This window comes from Cervus elaphus, chromosome 18 (assembly GCF_910594005.1).
Source record: "Cervus elaphus chromosome 18, mCerEla1.1, whole genome shotgun sequence".
Lineage (NCBI taxonomy): Eukaryota > Metazoa > Chordata > Mammalia > Artiodactyla > Cervidae > Cervus > Cervus elaphus.
This window is the reverse complement of record NC_057832.1, coordinates 74,426,823-74,449,124: the sequence shown is the minus strand read 5'-3', so window position 1 is coordinate 74,449,124 and position 22,302 is coordinate 74,426,823. Positions and strand designations below refer to the sequence as shown.

The window sequence follows — 22,302 nt, the reverse complement described above, 5'->3', positions numbered from 1 at the left end:
CTTCAGATTTCTCATGGAGCAGGGATTCCTCTTCTCTACCCCCATGTTTCCTAGTGACCATCCCCTCACCCCAGTCAAATAGTCTATTCCAGTGCTCAGGATTCTCTTCTGTGTGTAAGGGCCCAGGGTGGGGAAGAGCCTGGGACTGACTTGAAACATTACCGTAGAAGCAGATTCCATTTTCTTGCCCCTTAGTGCACAGAATCACCCAAGAAGTGACATTTATTATTGCATTCTGCTTGTGATGTGTGTTTGTTGAACCAAAAAAAAAAATCAAGAAACTACATTTTCAAGATTACGTGGCATGTTTCAGTTACATTAAATGGGCCTCACAGATGTTTGTTTTGTTACAGGCAGTCTTGAGAAGGAGGGACAGGGACTGAAGCTGAGATAGTCTAAGGCCCTATTTTTTTTTTTTTTCTATGACTGCCATTGCAATTAGTTGTCATCTAAGTATCTTTACAGAGACATAGAATCCAGATGGCTAACAGGCTTTGTCGATTTCTGTTGCTTAGAACAGCACCAAGCAGATCTTGTAGCTCCTGAGACTGACTCACTGAGAAATGGTGATTGATTTCTGATGTGCACATCCTGGGGACCAACAAGGAGAGGTGGCTCCTCTGGCTTGAGGAGTTTGCAGGGGCCCCTCTCAAAGTTACTCCTGGCTGGAGTAGGACAAACGGCTGTTTCCATTTGTAAGACTGGTGAACAACCACACTTCTCTTTACTCAGAGGATCCCTAGAGTATACAGCTATAGGCTGTAGTTTGTTGACATAGGAGAGGAACTGTTCCTTACATTTCCTCTCCTGTAACCTCTATAACTGTTAATAGCATCTCAATCTTTCCATCTTTCCAGGCCATTTCCTCCATTCCATTTTCAATCAAGCCCTGCTGATCCTCCTTGGCAATCAACTCCCTTCTCATCTGCATTTCCACCAGTGTTGTCCTAACTCATACTTTCAGGATCTCCTTTACATACAATGAAAATACTCTTATCTTTTGTTTCCCTGGGCTCCCCATATGGCATGGGGGTAAAGCATCCACCTGCCATTGCAAGAGATGCAAGAGACGTGGGTTCGATCACTGGATTGGGAAGATCCCCTGGAGTAGGAAATGGCAACCCAGTCCATTATCCTAGCCTGGAGAGCCTGGTGGGCTATAGTCCATGGGGTCACAAAGAGTCAGACATGACTGAGTGATTAACACTTTCACTTTCACTTTACGTGTGCCTAACACTATTCAAAGCACTGAGCATCCCACTGTGGACAGAGCAAAGTCCCTGCCCCCAAAGAGTTTACACTTGAGTCAAGGGAGACAGCACACAAAATAAACAAATACAGTGTGTTGATGGTGATGAGTACAGTGAAGAAACATGAAATGGTATAAAAAGGAGCCGAATGGAGTGATGATGTGGAATTTTATTCCAAGCTGAGCAAGTCAGGGAAGACCTGAATGAAGGAGTGGGGAGGGAGCCATCTAAACATCTTGGGAAAAGCAATCCAGGTGGAGGGAGTAGCAAGTGCAAAGGCCCTGAGGCACAGAAAAATAAACCAGGGCTTTGGAGTCAAAAGGATCCATTTTAGCTTGATGCCCTGGGGCAGATATTTCACTTCTAGGCACTTATTTCTTCATATAAAATTGACAATGATAATGATATGTTCTTTCTTCTGAGCTCTTGAGAGGATTCAATAAAACATTGTTACATGTAACAGGCACTTGATATGCTGGTTCCCTTCTCTTCTCCCTTCCCCTCCATTCATCCTCAAAGCCTCCAGGTAACGCTGACTGTGGTATCTGTTTTATAGCTGGTGTTCAAATGTTTGCTGATATGAATTACAAAGGTATGCGTAGCTAAAAATGCTTCTGTCTTATAACAGCTATACTTCCTTTTCTACCTTCAGGGGAGGCATTAAAAATGGTGTTCACAAAACCATTCCAGCCATGTCCCCAACATGTAACTGCTGGCTTCAAAGGGCACTGGTGATAGGTGGATAAGAGGAGATAGGACTCTCTGGACATGGGTTCTATAATTGCTCATGAGCTCTGTGATTCTAAGAGATGCCCCATTTGGTTCCCTTTACACTCATTAACAACAAAACCCTGCTGAAAAGCAGCTGGTTGGTGTTGGGGTTGATCTGAGAGGAATAAAGGATTCCGTGAAGGCTCTCTCGTGATTTAAGGAGAGTGTGGACTCTACTGGGATTGTCAACAGAGTGTCCAAAACTGTTTATCTTTAACCAGTTCTTCCTCATGTTTCCTCCCGCACAGGAAGCCTTCTCTGACCTGCCCCTTATACATGGCTACAGTTATTCTTAAGTGTCACAGGCACTATCATTAGTATGGGCAACCTAAGCTTAGAAATGGGATGAATTAAAAACATCTATATGAGAGTTAGATGATTCTTCTCTGTGAGGAAGCTGAGTGGTCTACCCTTAATTAGGTGAGAAAATAACCATTTTGAGCTGAATGCTTTGGGGAGCCATCAATACAAAATAAGTTCCATCATTTCTACCTCTGTTTCTACATGACTATCTGCCTTTCAATTAAAATTTCTTTTTTTATTTTTAGACCTAAGAGTAAGCCAGAAATTTTCACTTTTCATTACATTATGTTTTCTAGAAAGACTTTATACAATTGAATTTTTAACCTTTTATAGATGTATTTATGATATGATTCATAGATTTACTTAACATTAATTATTCCCTCTTCACAACTCTGAAGATAACATCAAATAGGTTTGTTTTCAGCTCCCATTTCCACGAAAGTAAAACTTTAAGGTACATGCACAGGGTAGCTTTTCCTCTTAAGAAAAATAACCAAACTAGTTAAGTGGCAGAAAGCCACTCATCTAAAAGTCTGATAAATCACAAATAATAGTCTGATAAATTATATTTCTGTATACAATTACCTGCTTTCCTCCATGCCCAAGCTGGAAAGTCTGTCTTTTATACAGAATATAAGAGAGTTGTTATTATTTAAGATACTGAAGGGCCCAAGAAAAAGGAATGACAACGGTTGGAAAATAGTCAAGGAGCTAAGAATCCATGGTGATGGGCAGGGTAAAAATGGAACTCATGAAAAAAGAAATGACTTGGGGCCTCATTCACTCACAGAATCAATTGTGTCTTTGTCCATAACTAACATTTCAGAGAATGCCACTTGTCTTCTAAGGCCATTCTTTCCCTGGTATTCTCATCAGCATTGAGACGGAGGGATCCTATTATGTGATCTTACTACTTAGGTACTCACAAGTAGAATTTCATCTTTAAAATTGTCAAAAGAATTTTAGTCTTATCTAGTCTTCCAAGAAAGCTATAACATGAACAATGCCAGTAACAATTATGAAACTAAATTGTCCTTATGAGAATTTTAAAAAATCAATTTTGCCAGTTTATATTCATTGTGACTCATTTCCATATAAATGATCTGACTTTATTCTGTCTAAAAATGGGTATCTCCTTTGTTTTTTGGTTGAGAAGTTTGCAGTTCTTGAAAGGTAGTTAGGTTGAGCTGTTTGAAGCCATGTTGGTATGTGCTGGTTTTAATTATAATTCTCTTTTTCTGTTTGGCAGTATATCAGTTACAGCAAGAGGCCCCTCGTCCCAAGAGGATCGTTTGTCCTGGGGAGGTCAGTACTCAGCTATTTCCAATACACCTCGTTAAATATGATGAATGGTCAGCACTGTGTTCATATGGGAGAGCCTTCAGATTTACTGGGAGTTGATTTCTATTAATGTTTAAGTGTCATCAGATTTAACATCTAAATAATCTATATTTTGAAATCAAGTGTTATTTGAAAAATACTAACTTGTAATCAGAAGTCTTACATTTTTTACCACTGCAGAGGTAAATTAAGCATCTTTTGGTGAACTCCCCAAAATGTGTATTCTGTTTTTTCTTTGCTCCTGCAGTTTTGATACTTTTATTGCTTCTTTTATTATAAAATGCTTCCAGCAGAGAAAATGCAGAGAATGATAAATATCTGGACTCTCAACACGCATATTTAGCAAACCTCTATGCTTTGTCATATTAAAAAATCCCTGAGAAGAGTGACTGGGTTTTTATTCTTGGAGATAAGCTTAAAAATATATTGACTCATAAAAATGCTTCCTAGCCATAGAGCTTTCCCTGGCCCGCCTTTACCTTGTCAGTTCTCTTATCATCTGGGATGCCAGCAAGATTGGAAAGGCAAGATGAAGGCTGTTTTCTGGTTTTATGCTGACCAGTTGCTTTAATAGCCAGACTAAAATCCTTCAAACAAAGATCTATGGGTCCTTGCTTGTTTTTGTTAGTATGATTTTGCTTAAATACAGAGTAGCAGATTTCTTTTAAAGCATCACATCTGCCTGATCAGGGGGAAAGACTTCAATTCCAGTAACCTTGAGATTCATCCTTGACATCAGGACTTTCTGGCAGACTGACTAGATCTGGTTTTGAATCTGTCTCAAAGACTTAACGTACATATATACCCACAACCAGAGCCAATTTAACTACTTCTCATAAATGCTTCTATGGGAAGTTTTACTTCTGTGGAAGGGCACTGAAGTTCATCAAGTAGCCTGAATTTTAATAGAGTGAACATTCTCATCCCAGGAATATCGCTTGGGAGGAGAAAATATTTGATCTGAAAGGAAAAATTCAGAATGAGGTCAGATCTTTATTTGGTGGTATGGTCTTGTCTGTCACTTACTCTGCTGACTGATATCCCTTGGTTTTTCAATAATATCCAAATAAGAAAAGATTGGGATAAATAACAAAATTTTTAATGAGAAGTTTTAATTAGGGTATTATGGGTGGGCATTAAGAAACAAGTTATTAAAAATTCCTTCAAACCTGCTTTACAGTTAGTATTTTGCCATCAGAAAAAAAATATAACCATGTATAGGGAGTTAGAGAACTTTAAATGTCTCTATGAAAAGAATGTTTGTGAAATTAGAATTCAACGGAAGTCTCTTCCTCACTCTCTCAGTTGCACCGACTCTTTGTGACCCTTTGGACTATAGCCTGCCAGGTTCCTCTGTCCTTGGAATTCTCCAGGCAAGAATACTGGAATTGGTTGCTATGCCCTCCTCTAGGAGATCTTCGTGACCCAGGGATTGAACCCTAGTCTCCTGTGTCTCCGGCATTGTAGGCAGATTCTTTACCCACTGAGCCACTAGGGAAGCCCACAATCTCTTCCTAGTTATTAATAAAAAGTCTACTGGCAAAGTCTGGCACCAGAACTTGTAACCCAAGGAGATAGTAAATGTTCATTTGTTCATTTATTTTATATATGTGTATTATATATAATATAGAGGGAGCCTACTCTGTTCTGACTTTCATCTAGGTGTTGGGAAGACAGCAAAGAACTTGGCTATTGATATCTTGAGTGTTTTATTAATTGTATGTAATTAAAGGTATATTTAAGATATTATCTGTATAGGGGAGTATAAAAGAGAGAAAGAGAGTGAGAATAGAAAGAAAGAAAGAGTCCAAGCACTTCTTTGTTTCTCAAAATCTTGGAATCATGTCCATCATCCTGTCATCCAGGTAAGATGTTAGCAGTGGAGATGGGTGGATTCAGATTAGCTTCATGAAGGCTCTTCACAGAGTTCCGCTGAAACTCTTCAGACATCCAGTGGGCCGGGGGTCCACTGCCTGTCTCTTTAATGTCACACTTGCATCAGAAGGGAGTGCCCAGAGGCCTTGGCATAGCAGAACTGTGTGCCGCAAGCCACAAGCCACCGCCATCTGCTATGACTGAAGGATGTGGCTCACGTGCAGCTGTTTTCTTCCTTCTCTCTTGTCTTCTAAATCAAGCTTTTCACCTTTTGACATTTATCAGTCTGATTCATTAATAAGTTATGTCTGGTGGATGCTGGATTCCTAGGTAACTCTGCCCCTAGGAATTCCATATCTCGTTTCTGCCAGGAAACCTAACGCGAAATGGACGTTCATCGGCTCTATTTCCTCAGCAGGGGGCCCGGGGCCCATCCAGTCAGGCAGGTGTCGGGCGATAAAGGGCCGAGTGTGCTGGAGCGACAGGTGCTGCTGAGATGAGCGCCAGCGTAGCTTCAGGGCCCTTTGTCCGTCCGTGCAAATAATTCCTGCACACACTGCTCAGTCTCCCAGGACTTGGCCTCCTCCTAGTGAAGGCCCCTCTTGGATGCTGCTGAAACCATTGCTTCTGCTGCAGAGGATGCTTGAGCAGACAGCTCTGTGCCTTGTAGTACACCTGTGTGCTCAGGGGACGTGCCTAATGAAGACAGAAAGCCTTTTAGCTTGAGTGTGTGGCCAGAGAGACGGAAGCTTTATTAACATATTTACATAAAGCCATAAAAGCTGTTTCTTTTGAAAACCCTGCTCCTGTCAGCCACCTTGTCCCTGGCAAGTCACCCCAGCCGTGTTGCTCCAACACACTCCATCTCTTTTGTTTCTCTGATGACTAATAACCTCCCAGGCTGTGGGTCTCTCTCAGCTCTGGGTCCTCCCACTAAATGAATGCAATAAATTCCACATTAGAGCAGCAAGTGAGTCTGCAGGTACCAAGTCATGAAACACTCTTGTTCAAGCGTACAGACACAGGCCTACCTGACTTGCATGCTTGGTGGCTCTCGATGAACACTGACCACCAGTGGACTTTGTTGGAGAAGGAGCAGATCAAGGGTACAGACTGATTCAGCAGGCGAAAGCCGATGAGCTTTGCACACCCAGGAAGGGGAGCCTAGCTGCAGAGTCACTTGAACTTGTCTGCAATCCTTGTTCTACCACTTTCCAGCTACTTGAGTTAGAGCCAAACACCTACTCTCTCCAAGGGATTAAGGTCTACCCCCAGGGCAAACAGCTACTTTGCAGGGCGTTCTAAGTGGGATCTATGCGTCAAGCATCTAGAATGGTGCCTGGCACACCGTGAATACTCGCTGTTGACTCCTGGCAGATTCACAAATCTGTGAAGAGCAAGTTCTGAGAGAGTCATTAGGGACATAGTCAGAGCAAGGACAGTATTTGCTGGATGTGAAGGCAAGAAAGGCAGTGATCAAGAACAAAGCAAGGTGCCTGGGTCAGGGATTAAGGTAAAAAGATACTGAGGATGAGGGGCAGAGTACAAGCTGAACGACCCGATTGAGTCGGGTAGGGTTAGTTTCTAAAATAACAGTCCGTTGCTTTCTTGAGATTTATTGCAGTAAATTAATATTTATTGAGCATCCCAGTACCTGGCCGTCTCTACCAGCATAATTCTGAGTGTTCCATGCCAGGAGATTCAAAACATCTTCCAGGATGCAAAATTTCACTTCCCCTTCTGTCAGTTGTCAACCAGTCATCTCCTAAGCATTTATTAATTACCAAATGGGTACCTGGGTGGTCTGCCAGGAATTGTGCAGAATATTGACTCTCAAATGTGTGTCTCTAGCTGAGACCTCTCCTGTGGGCTCCAAACACCTCGCTCCGTCTGCCTACTTGATCTTTTCAGGTAAATGTCCTACAGGCCTTCTCTAGTCTAATGGTCAAAGGAGAACTTTGAACAAGGACAAAGAACAACTTTGTCCTTGGACCCCACTCCATTAAACGGCACCTAACTTCAGAGACCTGGATGCCTGTTTTTCGTAGCAAGCTTTGATTTTGCCTCCAAATATATTTGGCATTTGTCACTGTTCTCTGTAGCCAGGACTGCCCTGTGGTTTGGCTCATCATCATTTCTTACCTGGATTATTTTTTAAATCTATTCATTTGACTGCACTGGGTCTAAGCTGCAGTTTGCAGACTCTTAGTTGTGGCATGTGGGATCTAGTTCCCTGATCAGGGATCACACCCCAGCCCGCTGCATTGGGAGCACAGAGTCTAAGCCATTGGGCCACCAGAGAAATCCCTCTTACCTGGATTATTGCCACTCAGCAGCCTCCAGCTTCATAGCCCTGCTTCCACTGTTGGCACTCTTCCTGGTACACAGATACACACACACACACACACACACACACCATTCTTCAAACAGGAGCCCAAACCATCACTGTTAGATATAAACCCAATAGCTTCCCTTCACTCTTGAAAGGAAGACTTCTCACCCTGCCTATGAGCCCTGGTGTGGCTCCTGCCTTCCTCACAGTCCTGTCTGCACCACCATTCTCTGAGTGCACTGCCTTGCAGCCCCATTAGTTCTTGCTCCTGTCCATCAAACAGACCACAGTGCCCCTACCACAGGGCCTTTGCATTTGCCCTTTGCCTGAAATTCTTGTCCTTGAGTTTTCTACATGTCCAGATTTCAAATCAAACTTTACCTAATAACTGAAGCCCTCCTTGAACCCCCTAAGAATTAGTACCGACAGATCTTCTCTCTCACATCACCCAGTTTGTTTTGTTTATATAGTTAATACAATCTGTAGTACACTTTTGATCATATTTAACTGTTTCCTTGTTGTCTGTACATCTCTTTCAGAAGAATACAAACACTAGGGACATCACTAATCTTAATCATGGGTACTTCCCTAGTATTGAGCCCAGAGCCAAGCAGCAGTGGGCAGTCAGTAAATATATGGTAAAATGATGAAAAAAAGAGACTACTAACTTAAGGAATTTAGAACTCTCAGACTATTACTAATAGCATATCAGATTTACTCAATGCTGTTATTAGGGGAGTCAGTTGGACTTTTGGCTGTCGTTAAGGTTCTTACGTAAGCACGGACTAATATTTTTTCCTGGAACATTCTAAATTTCTTTTTGACCTTTCCAAAAGGCCAAAGTGTTAAGATTTACTTGTATGACTAAAGTCAAGTCAAGTTCCTCTGGAATTACATGAAGAATACAAAATATGTAGAAATTCTTTTGTGACTGTAAATGATTTGGTGTCTGTGTCATTCTTTTTTTTTTTAAATTGCTGTAGTGAATATGGGATTCTAAAAGGCCATTTCAAAAAAGGGAAATAAATTACATACTATCATTTCAAATTGTTCTCCATTTTATGCAGCTTTACTCCCCCTCTCCCTTACCATAGAATAATCTATTTTGGAAAAAAATATTTTAATGCAACAGTGAATTCTAGAACTGAGGTTTCTAGCATTTATGATCAGAACCAGTTTTTTTTCCTTGATTATCAGAAGTTAAGCCAAATACGGAGGACAGTGATTTATCTTAAATGTTTAGCAGTAATCCCGTATTTTACCTACTAGTGATTTGTATTCACTTTTTAAATATTACCTTTTGTGCCCCTTCTTCTTTTCTGTGCATTTTCTCTAGTTTTTAGTGTTTGTAAATAGCTACACATTTAATCTCTTCTACTTTATTTGTAAAAACTGTTCTTTTAAGCCCGCAAAAGCATTTTACTTTATCATTAAACTTTAAAATTTTTGATTCACCATAACTAGATTTCACAGTCTCACAGTCTTGTAGCTTTAGGTATTTATCTTGTCTTGGGCATGTCTGGAAGATCTTAACCAGCCATAATGATTGGCTGTATCATTCTCAACTAACCCAGTACATTTCAAATCACAGATTTAAAATAAACTGAGAGAGGTTTTCTAATATTCTACCATTCTCCCCACTTTCTTTTTCTATTCATTGAAAATAAGTGTTTTTGAGCAAATGTGCATCAGAGGGAACAAGAAAAGTCTACTGATTCAAGACATCAAGATAAGCTATGTCTTTAATGTAATAAGATTGATTCTATAAGCCACAAACAAAAACCAATTCCATTACCTTTTAATTGGCTTTATGTGTAGTAATCAGAAGGCTCTTCCTTCCCTGGTCAGAAATATTTCTCTTTTTTTTCATCCTAGACTTTCTCCACGAGTCTCTTTTTTCCTCCGTAATATTGACACAACCTAGAATAAAGGGCTCTTGCCATCATTATTCCTTTCAGACTTTCATCTCACTCCCTAACACAGTAAGGATTTTTGCTTGATGTGATTTTATCCTGAGCTAGGCTTGCTTGGCTTGTAGACCCACTGTTGTAAAGGGGGAAAACCTTCTCATAAGACTAATGTTTTAAAATTTTTTAGACATATGAGTTTTATTGTTTTATAAAGTTAGAATCAAGAGTTTGCACTTCTTTAAATAAAAGACTTTTTTATTAGCAAGTGATGCCATCTACCAAAATACATGACCTTCCCTCCAAATTTACTCTCTTTGGAATATTTTGAATTTCTTCTAATAGGGCATAGACTTTGCACACTTGCACCTAGAAAATATTTATTAATTTCCAAGGTGATGGCGTGAGCAGAGGATAAGGGCTCTTGAGGACAACCCGCTATAGAATTTAGAGGCTCGGGAGCTCTGAGTCCAGGGGACAGATGACTAAACTGGAGAGGGGTGCCAAGGAATATCCATGTAAGGTGGGTATGAACTGAGGCAAAAGTGGAAGCTTTTTTCCACTTAAAACAGGATAAGGAAAATGAAGAAGAGTTAACAGTGATTGATAATTTGTAACATTTCTTAAGAAGTTACTTGTTTTAGTCCTTCCTCATGTCCAACTCTTTTGCAACCCCATGGACTGTAGCCAGCTAGGCTTCTCTGTCCATGGGATTTCCCAGACCGGAATACTGGAGTGGATTGCCATTTCCTTCTCCAGGGGATCTTCCTGACCAAGGGCTCAAACCTGCATCTGCATTGCAGGCAGATTCTTCACTGCTGAGCTATCAGGGTAACCCTGAGAAGCTACTACTAGAGATGAATTACTACATTGTGTGCATGCATGCTAAGTCACTTCATTTGTATCTGACTCTTTGCGACCCCATGAACTGTAGCCCCACCAGGCTCCTCTGTCCATGGGATTTTCCAGGCAAGGATACTGGAGTGGGTTGCCACGTCCTCCTCCAGGGAATTTTCCCGACCCAGGATTAAACGCACATCTTAGATCTCCTTCACTAGCAGGCAGGTTCTCTTACCACTAGCACCACCTAGGAAGCCCACATTGTGTAGTTAGTGTTTTGTTTTGGTTTGTTTTTTATAAAGGGATAACTGACAGCGTCATGGATTCTGTCATCTCCACTTAGTCTGTGATAGCTGTAACCCAAGACAGTATCACTCACAGATGGGGGCAGGAGAGGTGTGGTCCAGACTGAGGGCATGGTGGTTATGAGGTTTTTTTCAGACCAACCTTACTCACCCAAACAGAGAGCAAATGCCCCCATACCAAATAGCTCTCTAGATGGTATGTCTGCTCTGTGACTCAGAGGTCAGGTCCATCAAAATTTCAGGTGTGGCCAGGACTGTCTGGGGTAGGTACATAGCAATGGATGCACAAGTGAGACTTTAAAGACATGCTTCACATTTGACTCATCTAGTTAAACATTAACTGAGAAATAATGCTCATAAAGGCAGTTACACTTTGTCCCGAGCAAGCCATGTTTCCTAGAGTAGTGTGGTCTGGCTAACCAAGCAGTGAGATGTTTGGAAAAAAAAAAAAGAAAAACACGTCTCAGACCATGCAGATTTGACTGTGGCGACTGTAAAGGATATTGCCTAATAATTTACTGCTGTCCATCTTTCCATAATAATGAGTGCTAACACATATGAGTGACTTACTGGACACCGAGCGCTGGGTTAAAGAGTTTCACATACGTAATTTCTCATAACAGTGCCATGTGATTGTTATCTGTCTCATTTTACAAGAGGAAATGAGACAGAGAGCACAGGAAGGGCAGAGCCAGTCAGTCTCAGATGGTCCAAATCCAGGACTTGGCTTCTAACCCAGTGATTCTCAAAGTGTGGTCCCAAGACCAGCAGCAGCAGCAGCATCACCAGGGAACCTGTCAGAAATGCAGATTCTTCTGGCCCACCCCAGACCAACGATCTGGGTCTTAACAAACCCCGCTGGTCATCCTGATGTTCGCTCAAGTGTGAGGACTGCTGCTGGAGCCATTGTTCTCACTTCCTCTACTTTCTTTTCTGTTTTTAATTGAAGTATAGTTGATTTATAATGTTGTGTTAGTTTCTGGTGTATAGCCAAGTTATTCCATTTTACAAATATATAATATATATATTCTTTTTCAGAGTCTTTTCCATTATAGGTCATTAAAAGGTATTGAATATAGTTCTTGTGCTATACAGTAAATCCTTGTTGTTTATCTATTTTATATATAGTAGTGTGCCTCTGTTAATCCCAAGCTTCTAATTTATTCCTCCCTTGCTTTCCCCTTAGGTCACGTAGCTTTATTTCTATATCTGTGAGTCAGTTTCTGTTTTGTAAATAAGTTCATTTTTATCATTGTTTTAGATTCCATATATAAGTAATATCATATGGTATTTGTCTTTATCTTTTTGACTTACTTCACTTAGTATTTAAAATGATAATCTCTAGGCCCATCCATGTTGCTACAGTGGCATCATTTCATTCTTTTTACGGCTAAGTACCAGTTATGTCTGTACCATATCTTCTTTATCCATTCATCTGTCAGTAGACATTTAGGTTGTTCCCATGGGTCAGCTATTGTAAATAGTGCTGCCAGAAATATTGGGGTGTGTGCATTTTTTCAAATGAGTCACTCTCTCTGCTTTCTGTTTCATGCTGCTTCCCCTGTACCCTGGAATAGATAGAAGAATCAAGATACTTTCTCTCCTGATGATGCTTACTGTTTGCCCAGCATTGGACTAGACTTTTCATGAATTTAAAAGTCAGTGCCAAGTCATCCCATGGCTGCCTTTTCTTTTCTAGATGTACTTCCTCCTTGATGTCATTTTCCATTCGTTAAAAACATTTTGCCTTTGCCTTTGATCTTTGCTATGTCTAGCTTTCCCATGCCCTCGTATGTTGCTGGGGCCAAGTATGAATCTTTGTAGGGGAATGGTCAGTGCTTAATTTAACCTGGCTTTCTACATCCACCACTCCTCTCCCAAAAAGCTATTCTTCTCAGTCTTATGTTTGTACGACTAATTAACAAAAATGTTCAAATTCAGTTCCAGTCAGGTGATTTGTACTCGTGTTCATCCATATTCAGTATACATTCTTATGAACTCCAGGCTCTTCTTTGATGTTTTCCTTACCTTGTTCAGTTCAGTTCAGTTGCTCAGTTGTGTCTGATTATATGCAACTCCATGACAACTGGAAAAAGCATAGCTTTGACGAGACAAACCTTTGTTGACAAAGTAATGTCTCTGGTTTTTAATAGGCTGTCATAACTTTCCTTCCAAGGAGTAAGCGTCTTTAATTTCATGGCTGCACTCACCATCTGCAGTGATTTTGGAGCCCCCAAAAATAAAGTATCTCACTGTTTCCATTGTTTCCCCGTCTACTTGCCATGAAGTGATGGGACCAGATGCCGTGATCTTAGTTTTCTGAATGTTGAGTTTTAGGCCAACTTTTTCACTCTCCTCTCACTTTCATCAAGAGGCTCTTTAGTCCTTCTTTGCTTTCTACCATAAGGGTGGTGTCATCTGCATATCTGAGGTTATTTATATTTCTCCTGGCAATCTTGATTCCAGCTTGTGCTTCTTCCAGGCCAGCGTTTCTCATGATGTACTCTGCATATAAGTTAAATAAGCAGGGTGACCATATACAACCTTGACATACTCCTTTCCTTATTTGGAACCAGTCTGTTGTTCCATGTCCAGTTCTAACTGTTGTTTCTTGACCTGCATACAGATTTCTCAGGAAGCAGGTCGGGTGGTCTGGTATTCCCATCTCTTTAAGAATTTTCCACAATTTGTTGTGATCCACACAGTCAAAGGCTTTGGCAAAGGCTTACCTAGTAGATGTGCATAACTCCCGGCTAAATTTACTCTTGCTTTCAATGAACCTCTGAATTAATAAAAGTAATAAATCCATTATCATTATGTCAGGAGTACTTTGAAATATATTTCTGTTTTCCAAGTGCTAGTCACTTCACTCAGTGAATCAACTCTATGCTCATTGAGTAGTTCTCAATTCAGAATTGTAGGCAACTCATTTATCAGCGAAAGCCGGTCCAGTGCAGATGCTGTCTGGGCCCTGCCTCCTTGCCTCAGTCTACCACTCCTTTTGTTGTTCCCAGCTTGATTGGCGCCCTTGATAATCAATCATCTTTGGCTGTGTCCTCTGACAAGCCACAGTCTTGGAATTAGCTCTCAGTATACCATATCTCCCTGTCTTGTTGGCAAGAACAGCAAGCTTTGCTTTCGTGATAGTATCTCTTTCTTCTTCCTATTTACAGGGCCAGTGTCATCTCCCCATCTACTGCGGGAGGAAATTAAATATCCTTGGCACAGCCCCACAAAGGCATGTTGGTTACCATCCAGCACCTTGTGTCCACCTAGGTAATTACACATCAATTGTTTGATGAATTGTTCTTGTATCTCCCTGGGTATTTCTACTGCGTCTATAATTACACTTTTCTGATTGTCCCTTTGCTCTGCTGCGATCCTCCAAGTTCCATGACTTCTCAAAGTCCGTGTTTAATGATGGTGCAGCAACACCTTCCAGTTCAAGGATGCAGATCAGGTCCCTTAGGGTCTCAGTATTCTTTGATTGTTTAACAGTATAATTCAACCATTTGCTGTCTTCCTTCACTTTGATTTTTCAAGTTGGCATCAGTAGGCCATAGATTAAAACTTAGTGATTCTTTCCTCCCTGAGCAGTAGGAGACAGCAGGACGTGAACACAAATAGATGATTTGACCACCATTAAATAAAAAGGTCATTTGAAGCATTGGCGTTTTGAGCTAACTATAAGATGTCCTGAAAATGATTTTTAAGAATGGACTCTAATGTGTGTTAGTCTAGAATAGCCATTGGCGAACAATTGTCTGCCAGCTATTTTTGTAAATAAAGTTTTGTTAGAACACAGCAATGCTCCTTCCTTTATGTATTATCTATGACTGGTTTTAGGCTTCCTTGTTGAGTCCTGGAGAAAGATTGTATGGTCCTCAAAGCCTAAAGTAGTTACTATCTTATTCTTGCCAGAAAAAGTTTCCTGACCCCTAGTGTTGTATTAGAAGTAACTTTGAAGAGTTAATACATGCAAAGCACTCAGAACAGTGGCATTTATCTGTGGGAAGTATTGGTCTTTAATTTCTACCATTTCCCAAGCACTTGTATAAGTGTTAGCCAGAAGAAGAACTTTAGTTCTGTAGTTTAGGATGGATTTGACCCTAAGCCATTATGAGAAACATTTTGACCTTCATGTTCAACACTTGTATATTGGTGAAAGAAGCCCAGGCAGTTACAGTAAGAAGTTGTTCTTTTACCTGCTTCCTCAGGGCCACTTATTCCCTGTCAAGAAATGGTAGCCTGTTTAAAAAGTTGGCCCAGTGCTCCATAAGCAGGAAATTTAAAAGGTGTGTACAATCTGTTTATTTGGAAACATCATCTGAACATGTAAACTAAGCTCACCTTCTTTAATTTCAGGCCCAAACCATTTGGGGGAAAGAGCGCTGTGTCTGCAACTTACTATGAAGTACACCCCCCCACCAAATTTGGATTAGTGGATGGATATAGGGATGAATAAATAGATATACCATAAAGCACATATATATAGCACATATTATAGAATTTAAATAGTGCATATATGGGTGTTGGCTGTTAACTTTTTTTCAGCATTTCTGTCTATATGAAAATTTTCATAATAAAGTGTCAGAAAGAAAAACAAAGCTTTTTGTGCAAGAAGAGCAATGTCCGGGCAAGCTCTGACCCAGGGAACAAAAACAGTCTCTTGGGTACGCAGCCCTGAAAGGCAGGAGTGTGGCTCAATGTCAGAGCTGCTGGAAGCACCATAAGCTCAAGAATTTTTAACATGGAATAATTTGTCAGAAAAAGAATTTGAAAGCAAGGACAAACATGAATAAAACACTTTCACTCTTACTTATTACCATATTGGGAATTGTTTGGCGGAAATTTCAGAAGTGCTGTTTTTCAGAAGTGCTGAATTAAGTAATTTTTTTAAATAATTGAGAAAAGGCTTTTAGATTTTATGGCATCATCACCATATAGCAAAATGAATACTGGACCTGAAAGCTGCAGCTGGGTTTCAACCTCAAATCTGCTGCTAGCCCTGGGTAGCACTGGAGCAGATTAACTTATCACTCCAAACCACAGCTTTCTCATCTATAAGAAAGAGGCAAAGATATTAATACATAGTCCACCTTCCTAGTAGAAGAATACATGTAGAAGCATTCTGAAAGCCATGAGGATGTCACCAGACAATGCGTTCTCAATGGAGGCAGTATCAGGCCCAAGATGGGGGGTGGTTCTTGAGGGGGCACATAAAAATGTTTACTATTTCAATCTATGAAGCACAGATAAACATATAGAACAGAAGCAGATATACAGTCTGTCTGTAGTACTGAAATTTTGCGGGGAAGAGATGATTAGGAAAGAAAAATATGTGTAAAAAAGTTTCAGAGGAAGGTTATAATACAAACAATATTGAGAATGTTTTGCCAAATAATCTTTAATTTCTACTATCTCCCAAATTATGTTCCCTTTTTCTGCAGGCAGATTAATTTTATCCATCAGTTTGAGCATATTCAATTGAATACTTGGATTGAATACATTTGAATTTTTTATTTCTAGGAGGAGAGAGTTAAAAAAAATACTTCTGGGAAAAAGAATAAGACTGATGGACATTCTTTGCCTTTTCCAAAGTACATATAGTACCACTTAACCCAAATACCATTAGGCTTTGAAGGAAGGAATTTGCTAACAGGAATGAGGAATTAAATGAGCGTACTCACCCGATCTTTTTTGCCTCCTAGAAATTTATCGGCAGCATTAATTTTCCCTTGATTTAATTCAGTTCAATTGCATACTTCAAGCTCTTTGAGCCTAAGAGGTATGTGGAGAATTTAAAGAGAGTTCCAAGGAGAATAATGAAGATGAAATAAGGATTGGAAAGTAGGATCTGTTGGGAAAGATTCAAAGAACAAGGATTATTTAGTGTGAGGAAGAATAGGCAATCAGGTGGTTTCTAGTAGTGGAAACCTGCTTCTTGGGAGAATGTTCTCAGGTTCTTATCTGCCCTGAAGACCAAAGAAAGGGGAAGAGTATATTTGAAGCAAGAGGGGCATGAGATTAGGTATCAAGATAAAATATCTGTCCATGATGGAATCCTAGACTCTGACTCACCTTTAAGGTATTTTTTAAAATAAAGTGCCTGTCTGTAGGATGTTATCAGGAGGATAAACATGTAAACCCTTTACATTTGATTTTCCTTCCCTGGTCAGAGGCTGGCCAGCCAACCTGGCCAGTGTGGCCTCCATGGTATTCGGCTTAATGGGAGGAAAGTTATTATTCCTGGAGCTGTGGCTTCAGGATGGCAGAGTATGAGTACCAAGCCCCAGGTAAGAGCAGAGTTAAGCAATACATCCAGTTGCATTATCCATACAAGCAGGGCTGAAAGTGGGTGTTGAGAGCCCACACGTAGAGCCAGGGAATCAGTGTCAGAGAAGCAGCAGCAAGGAAGAGTGGGTCAAAGTGAGGTTCTGGGCAGATGATCTGGGCTAGTTAGAGGAGAGAAGTGGCCACAGTTAGGCTTTGGGGTCTCTTCAAAGGCTACTGTGAGAGTGGATCAAAATCCATGTAGAAGTCCTAGGAAAGTGTTAATTCTTTCCATGTTTGGGAACATCGTTGGGAAAGTCATTGTTTCCCATCCTAGGTGTGTATCAGAATTTCCTGTGGAGCTTTGTTAACCTCACAGCCACCTTGGCTCCAGCCCTTGAGACTGGGATTTAATGGAAATAGCACTTAGGATTCTGTTGTGAGCAGCAGAATCAAAACTGGCTAAATTTAGAGGGAAAAAGTAGGAGGGGTGGTGAAGAAAGGGATTGGAAAGATATGAAGAAATTCCCTGAATGGGAAAAAAGGAGCTAAACAAGGGGCTTTGGGAAGGATCTGTGCATCAGGACATCTTCGGGGACCAAGGAAACAGGATGGATGCACCTCTGGGCAGTGAAGTGTGTAGTTGGGCCCCAAGCCTCAGGATATGATAGCCTGCTTTTATATCCTGCTTCTCTATATTTCAGTTTGCCTTTTGGAAATGGGTGTGATGGATTTTACCTATGGGGTAGTCATGAGCATTGAATGGGTTAATATACATGAAGAAAGTGATTAGAACAATTCTTGGCACATAGTGAGTTCTTAATGCCTATTAGCAAATATTTTTGTTGTAGCTGTTAGGCTCTGCCATTCGTGTGAATCAACTCTAACCATTTCTCTTAATAGTTTCTCCTCAACTTGCATTCTCCAGGCTCAGAGCCTCTGAGCAGCTTATGTTGGTTCACACATTCACCCCTTGGCCTGAGAATGTGCAGGAACTTGGTTAGCAGAATCACTGACAACAAGCTGTGGTTGTTCCCTAGGCTTCATTCTTTACTCTTTGGAGATTCAGAAAACTGGAGGGAGAGCACGTTTTGTCCTATGGTGTAGAAGCATAAAGGACCAAGGTGTGGGCCATCAATACTGCCTATGTTGCCATGAAGACCCCTTTTGAAATTTCAGTGAGTCCAGAAAGGGAATGTAGGCCATTAGCAGAGCTGTCTTTCAAATAATGTATTACTTCAATGGAAGCTGAGCTGTATATAAGATAGGCTGTTTGTTGCTAGGACAACAGAGGTGGGAAGACAGGAGCTCTTTCCCCAAGGAGCTCACATCTAGAGATTGCCAAGGCCAACAATTTAAGTCCTATTAAGATTATGGCCCTAACTCGGGCCTTTATAAAGTTTATAGAGAGGCTAGGAAACCATACCTAAACTGGTGTGAGTTAGCCAGGAAAGATTTTCCCAAGATGGCAGCATCTTACCTCTTATTATTAAGATCAGTGCCAGGTTAAGGCATGGACAGGTTAACGAACAAGTATTAGAATTCCAGGCAGAGGAAACAACCCAACCAAAGAAAGGCCAAAGTCTATGAACAACCAAGTTGTGAAACTACAAGGCATTCTATATTAGGAACTTAAAGAATTGGGGGATGAGGGTGTGGTGGAGCAAGAGTGTGTGTGCACAGAACTGTTGAGTGAAAAAAAATCCACAACCTAAAAGTTGATAATTATGTTTTATTCAGAAGACAGACTGAGGATTTAAGTCCAAGAGACAGCCTCTCAGATAGCTCTACTGACTATTGTGAAGAAGTAAGGGAGGAGCCAGGATAAAAAGGAGTTTGGGGGAAAAAAAAAAAAAAGCCAAGAGTTGGAACATTAAAAGATTAAAGAAAAACCAGACATCTCAAGTTAATGAAGCTAGCACTTTTCTATGTACGGAAAGATGCAAGAGTCTGGGCTCAATGCAGTATTTCCTTTGAGATGCACCTTAACTATTTAGGGCCAGTATCCTGCTTTTTCTGTCCTGACTCTCTTCAGATTGTACCACAGTGGGGGTGGCTACAGTGGTTGATGACTTGATGGCCATCAGTTCAGTTCAGTTGCTCAATCGTGTCCGACTCTTTGTGACCCCATGAACTGCAGCACATCAGGCCTCCCTGTCCACCAACTCCCGGAGTTCACCCAAACCCATGTCCATTGAGTCGGTGATGCCATCCAACCATCTCATCCTCTGTCATCCCCTTCTCCTCCTGCCCCAAATCCCTCCCAGCATCAGGGTCTTTTCCATTGAGTCAGCTCTTCGCATCAGGTGGCCAAGGTATTGGAGTTTCAGCTTCAACATCAGTCCTTCCAATGAACACCCAGGACTGATCTCCTTTAGGTTTGGCTGATTGGATCTCCTTGCCGTCCAAGGAACTCTCAAGAGTCTTCTCCGACACCACAGTTCAAAAGCATCAATTCTTGGGTGCTCAGCTTTCTTTATAGTCCAACTCTCTCATCCATACATGACCACTGGAAAAACCATAGCCTTGACTAGACGGACCTTTGTTGACAAAGTAATGTCTCTGCTTTTTAATATGCTATCTAGGTTGGTCATAACTTTCCTTCCAAGCATCTTAATTTCATGGCTGCAATCACCATCTGCAGTGATTTTGGAGCCCAGAAAAATAAAGTCAGCCACTGTTTCCACTGTTTCCCCATCTATTTGCCATGAAGTGATGGGACCGGATGCCATGATCTTAGTTTTCTGAATGTTGAGCTTTAAGCCAACTTTTTCACTCTCCTCTTTCACTTTCATCAAGAGGCTCTTTAGTTCATCTTCACTTTCTGCCATAAGGGTGTGTCATCTGCGTATCTGAGGTTATTGATATTTCTCCTGGCAATCTTGATTCCAGCTTGTGCTTCCTCCAGCCCAGCATAACATCCTTTGTTTACTGATGTGGCAGGTGACATCCTTTGTTCACAGGACATATTCTAGATACACAAGCAAGACCATGTTAGGAAGATTCTGCATACTATTCATTTATTCATTCAATAAATATTTATTGAGCAACTACTGTATACCAGCTCTTTTACAGACTCTAGAACAGCAATAACTAGCAAAGCACAAAAATCTCTGCCCTTGTGTAGTTTCTGTTTGAATGGGAGAGATTGCCAAAAAGCACAGAAATAAAATATATAGTATCTCGGGTGATGATAAATGTAGTGGAAAAAAATGAACCAGAGCAGAGATACGGGTTATGCCAAGGAGCAGAGTTTCCACTTTTAAGTAGAATAGTCTGGGAGACCCCACTAAGCTGTGTGGTTTTGACCACATGGCAGTGGAAAGCCAGTGAAGACTTTGCAGTAACAGGATGAGATTTACACCTTCTGCCCTCACTGTGAAAGATAAATTGGAGGATGATTAAAGTATGGACAAGAAGACCTGTAAAAAGACAATTTCAGCAGTCCAGATGGATAGATAGTACAGTGAACATGGGGAGAAAGCGGAGCATTTTGAGAGCAATTAAAAAACTACGTCCCCAGCCCAGGTGGGATGCATGAGACAAGTGCTCCGGCCTGTTGCACTGGGAAGACCCAGAGGAATCGGGTGGAGAGGGAGGTGGGAGGGGGGATCGGGATTGGGAATACATGTAAATCCATGGCTGATTCATATCAATGTATGACAAAACCCACTGGAAAAAAAAATAATAATAATAAAAAAATAAATAAATTAATTAATTAAAAAAAAGAAAAAAAAAAAAAAACTACGTCCAATGAACAGGACTTAATGACTTTAGGGTTGGGAAGGAGGAAGGTAGGGAAGTTTTGTTTCCAACCCAGGAGTCAGGGCAAAGTTTCAAAGCAACATGCTGTGAGTTGTGGAGACCCACAGAGTAAAGGATTTAAATATGAGTTCACGTGTATGCATATCATGATGGATATTCTTGTTGTTGTTCAGTCATTCTGTTGTGCCTGACTCTTTGTGACCACATGAACGGCAGCACGCCAGGCTTCCCTGTCCTTCGCAATCTCCTGGAGCTTGCTCAAACTCATGTCCATTGAGTCATGATGCCATCCAACCATCTCATCCTCTGTCACCCTCTTCTCCTCTTGTCCTTAATCTTTCCCAGCATCAAGGTCTTTTCCAGTGAGTTGGCTCTTTGCATCAGGTGGCCAAAGTATTGGAGTTTCAGCTTCAGCATCAGTCCTTCCAATGAATATTCAGGGTTGATGTCCTTTAGGATTGCCTGGTTTGATTTCCTTGCAGTCCAAGGGACTCTCAAGAATCTTCTCCAGCGCCACAGTTCAAAAGTATCAATTCTTCAGCACTCAGCCTTCTTTATGGTCCAACTCTTAACATTCGTATGTGACTACCGGAAAAACCATAGTTTTGATTGGATGCACCTTTGTCGGCCAAGTGATGTCTCTGCTTTTTAATACACTGTCTATGTTTGTCATAACTTTTCTTCCAAGGAGTGAGTGTCTTTTAATTTTATGGCTACAGTCACCATCCACAGTGATTTTGGAGCCCAAGAAAATAAAGTCTGCCACTGTTTCCATTTTTTCCCCATCTATTTGCCATGAAGTGATGGGACCGGATGCCATGATCTTTGTTTCCTGAATGTTGAGTTTTAAGCCAGCCTTTTCACTTTCCACTTTCACCTTCATCAAGAGACTCTTTGGTCGTCCTCACTTTTTGCCATTAGGGTGGTATCATCTGCATATATGAAATTACTGCTATTTCTCCTGGCAATCTTGATTCCAGCCTGTGCTTCATCACATGATGTAGTCTTCATGTAAGTTAAATAATCAGGGTGACAATAAACAGCCTTGACGTACTCCCTTCCCAGTTTTGAACCAGTTCATTGTTCTGTGTCTGGTTCTAACTGTTGCTTCATGACCTGCATACAGGTTTCTCAGGAGGCAGGATATTCTTGAGTATGTCTTAATTTTTTTTCTTTAGTGTTTTTCATGTTTTTTATAACTTTTCCAAGGGTGGAGGGAGGTTGGTTCCCTTATTAATCTTATTGAGTTGTTAGTCTGTTTAGTTTTGCATTTATCTGAGCTATTTCCCTGAGTAGCTAAAGGTGTTTCTCTCTTTTCTTAAAAGCTACTCTTATCAGTA

At 40.9% G+C, this 22,302-nt stretch overlaps 1 protein-coding gene across 3 annotated transcripts in view; it reads left to right on the top strand.

Annotated features, from left to right (window-relative positions):
• CHN2 (chimerin 2) overlaps positions 1 to 22,302 on the top strand; it is a 324,197-nt gene that overhangs the window by 161,921 nt on the left and 139,974 nt on the right. For all 3 annotated transcript variants that reach the window (XM_043871642.1, XM_043871643.1, XM_043871644.1), the window contains exon 3: positions 3,574 to 3,629. In XM_043871642.1, the coding sequence (XP_043727577.1) occupies positions 3,574 to 3,629 (56 nt within the window). The remainder of the gene's footprint in view (positions 1 to 3,573; positions 3,630 to 22,302) is intronic.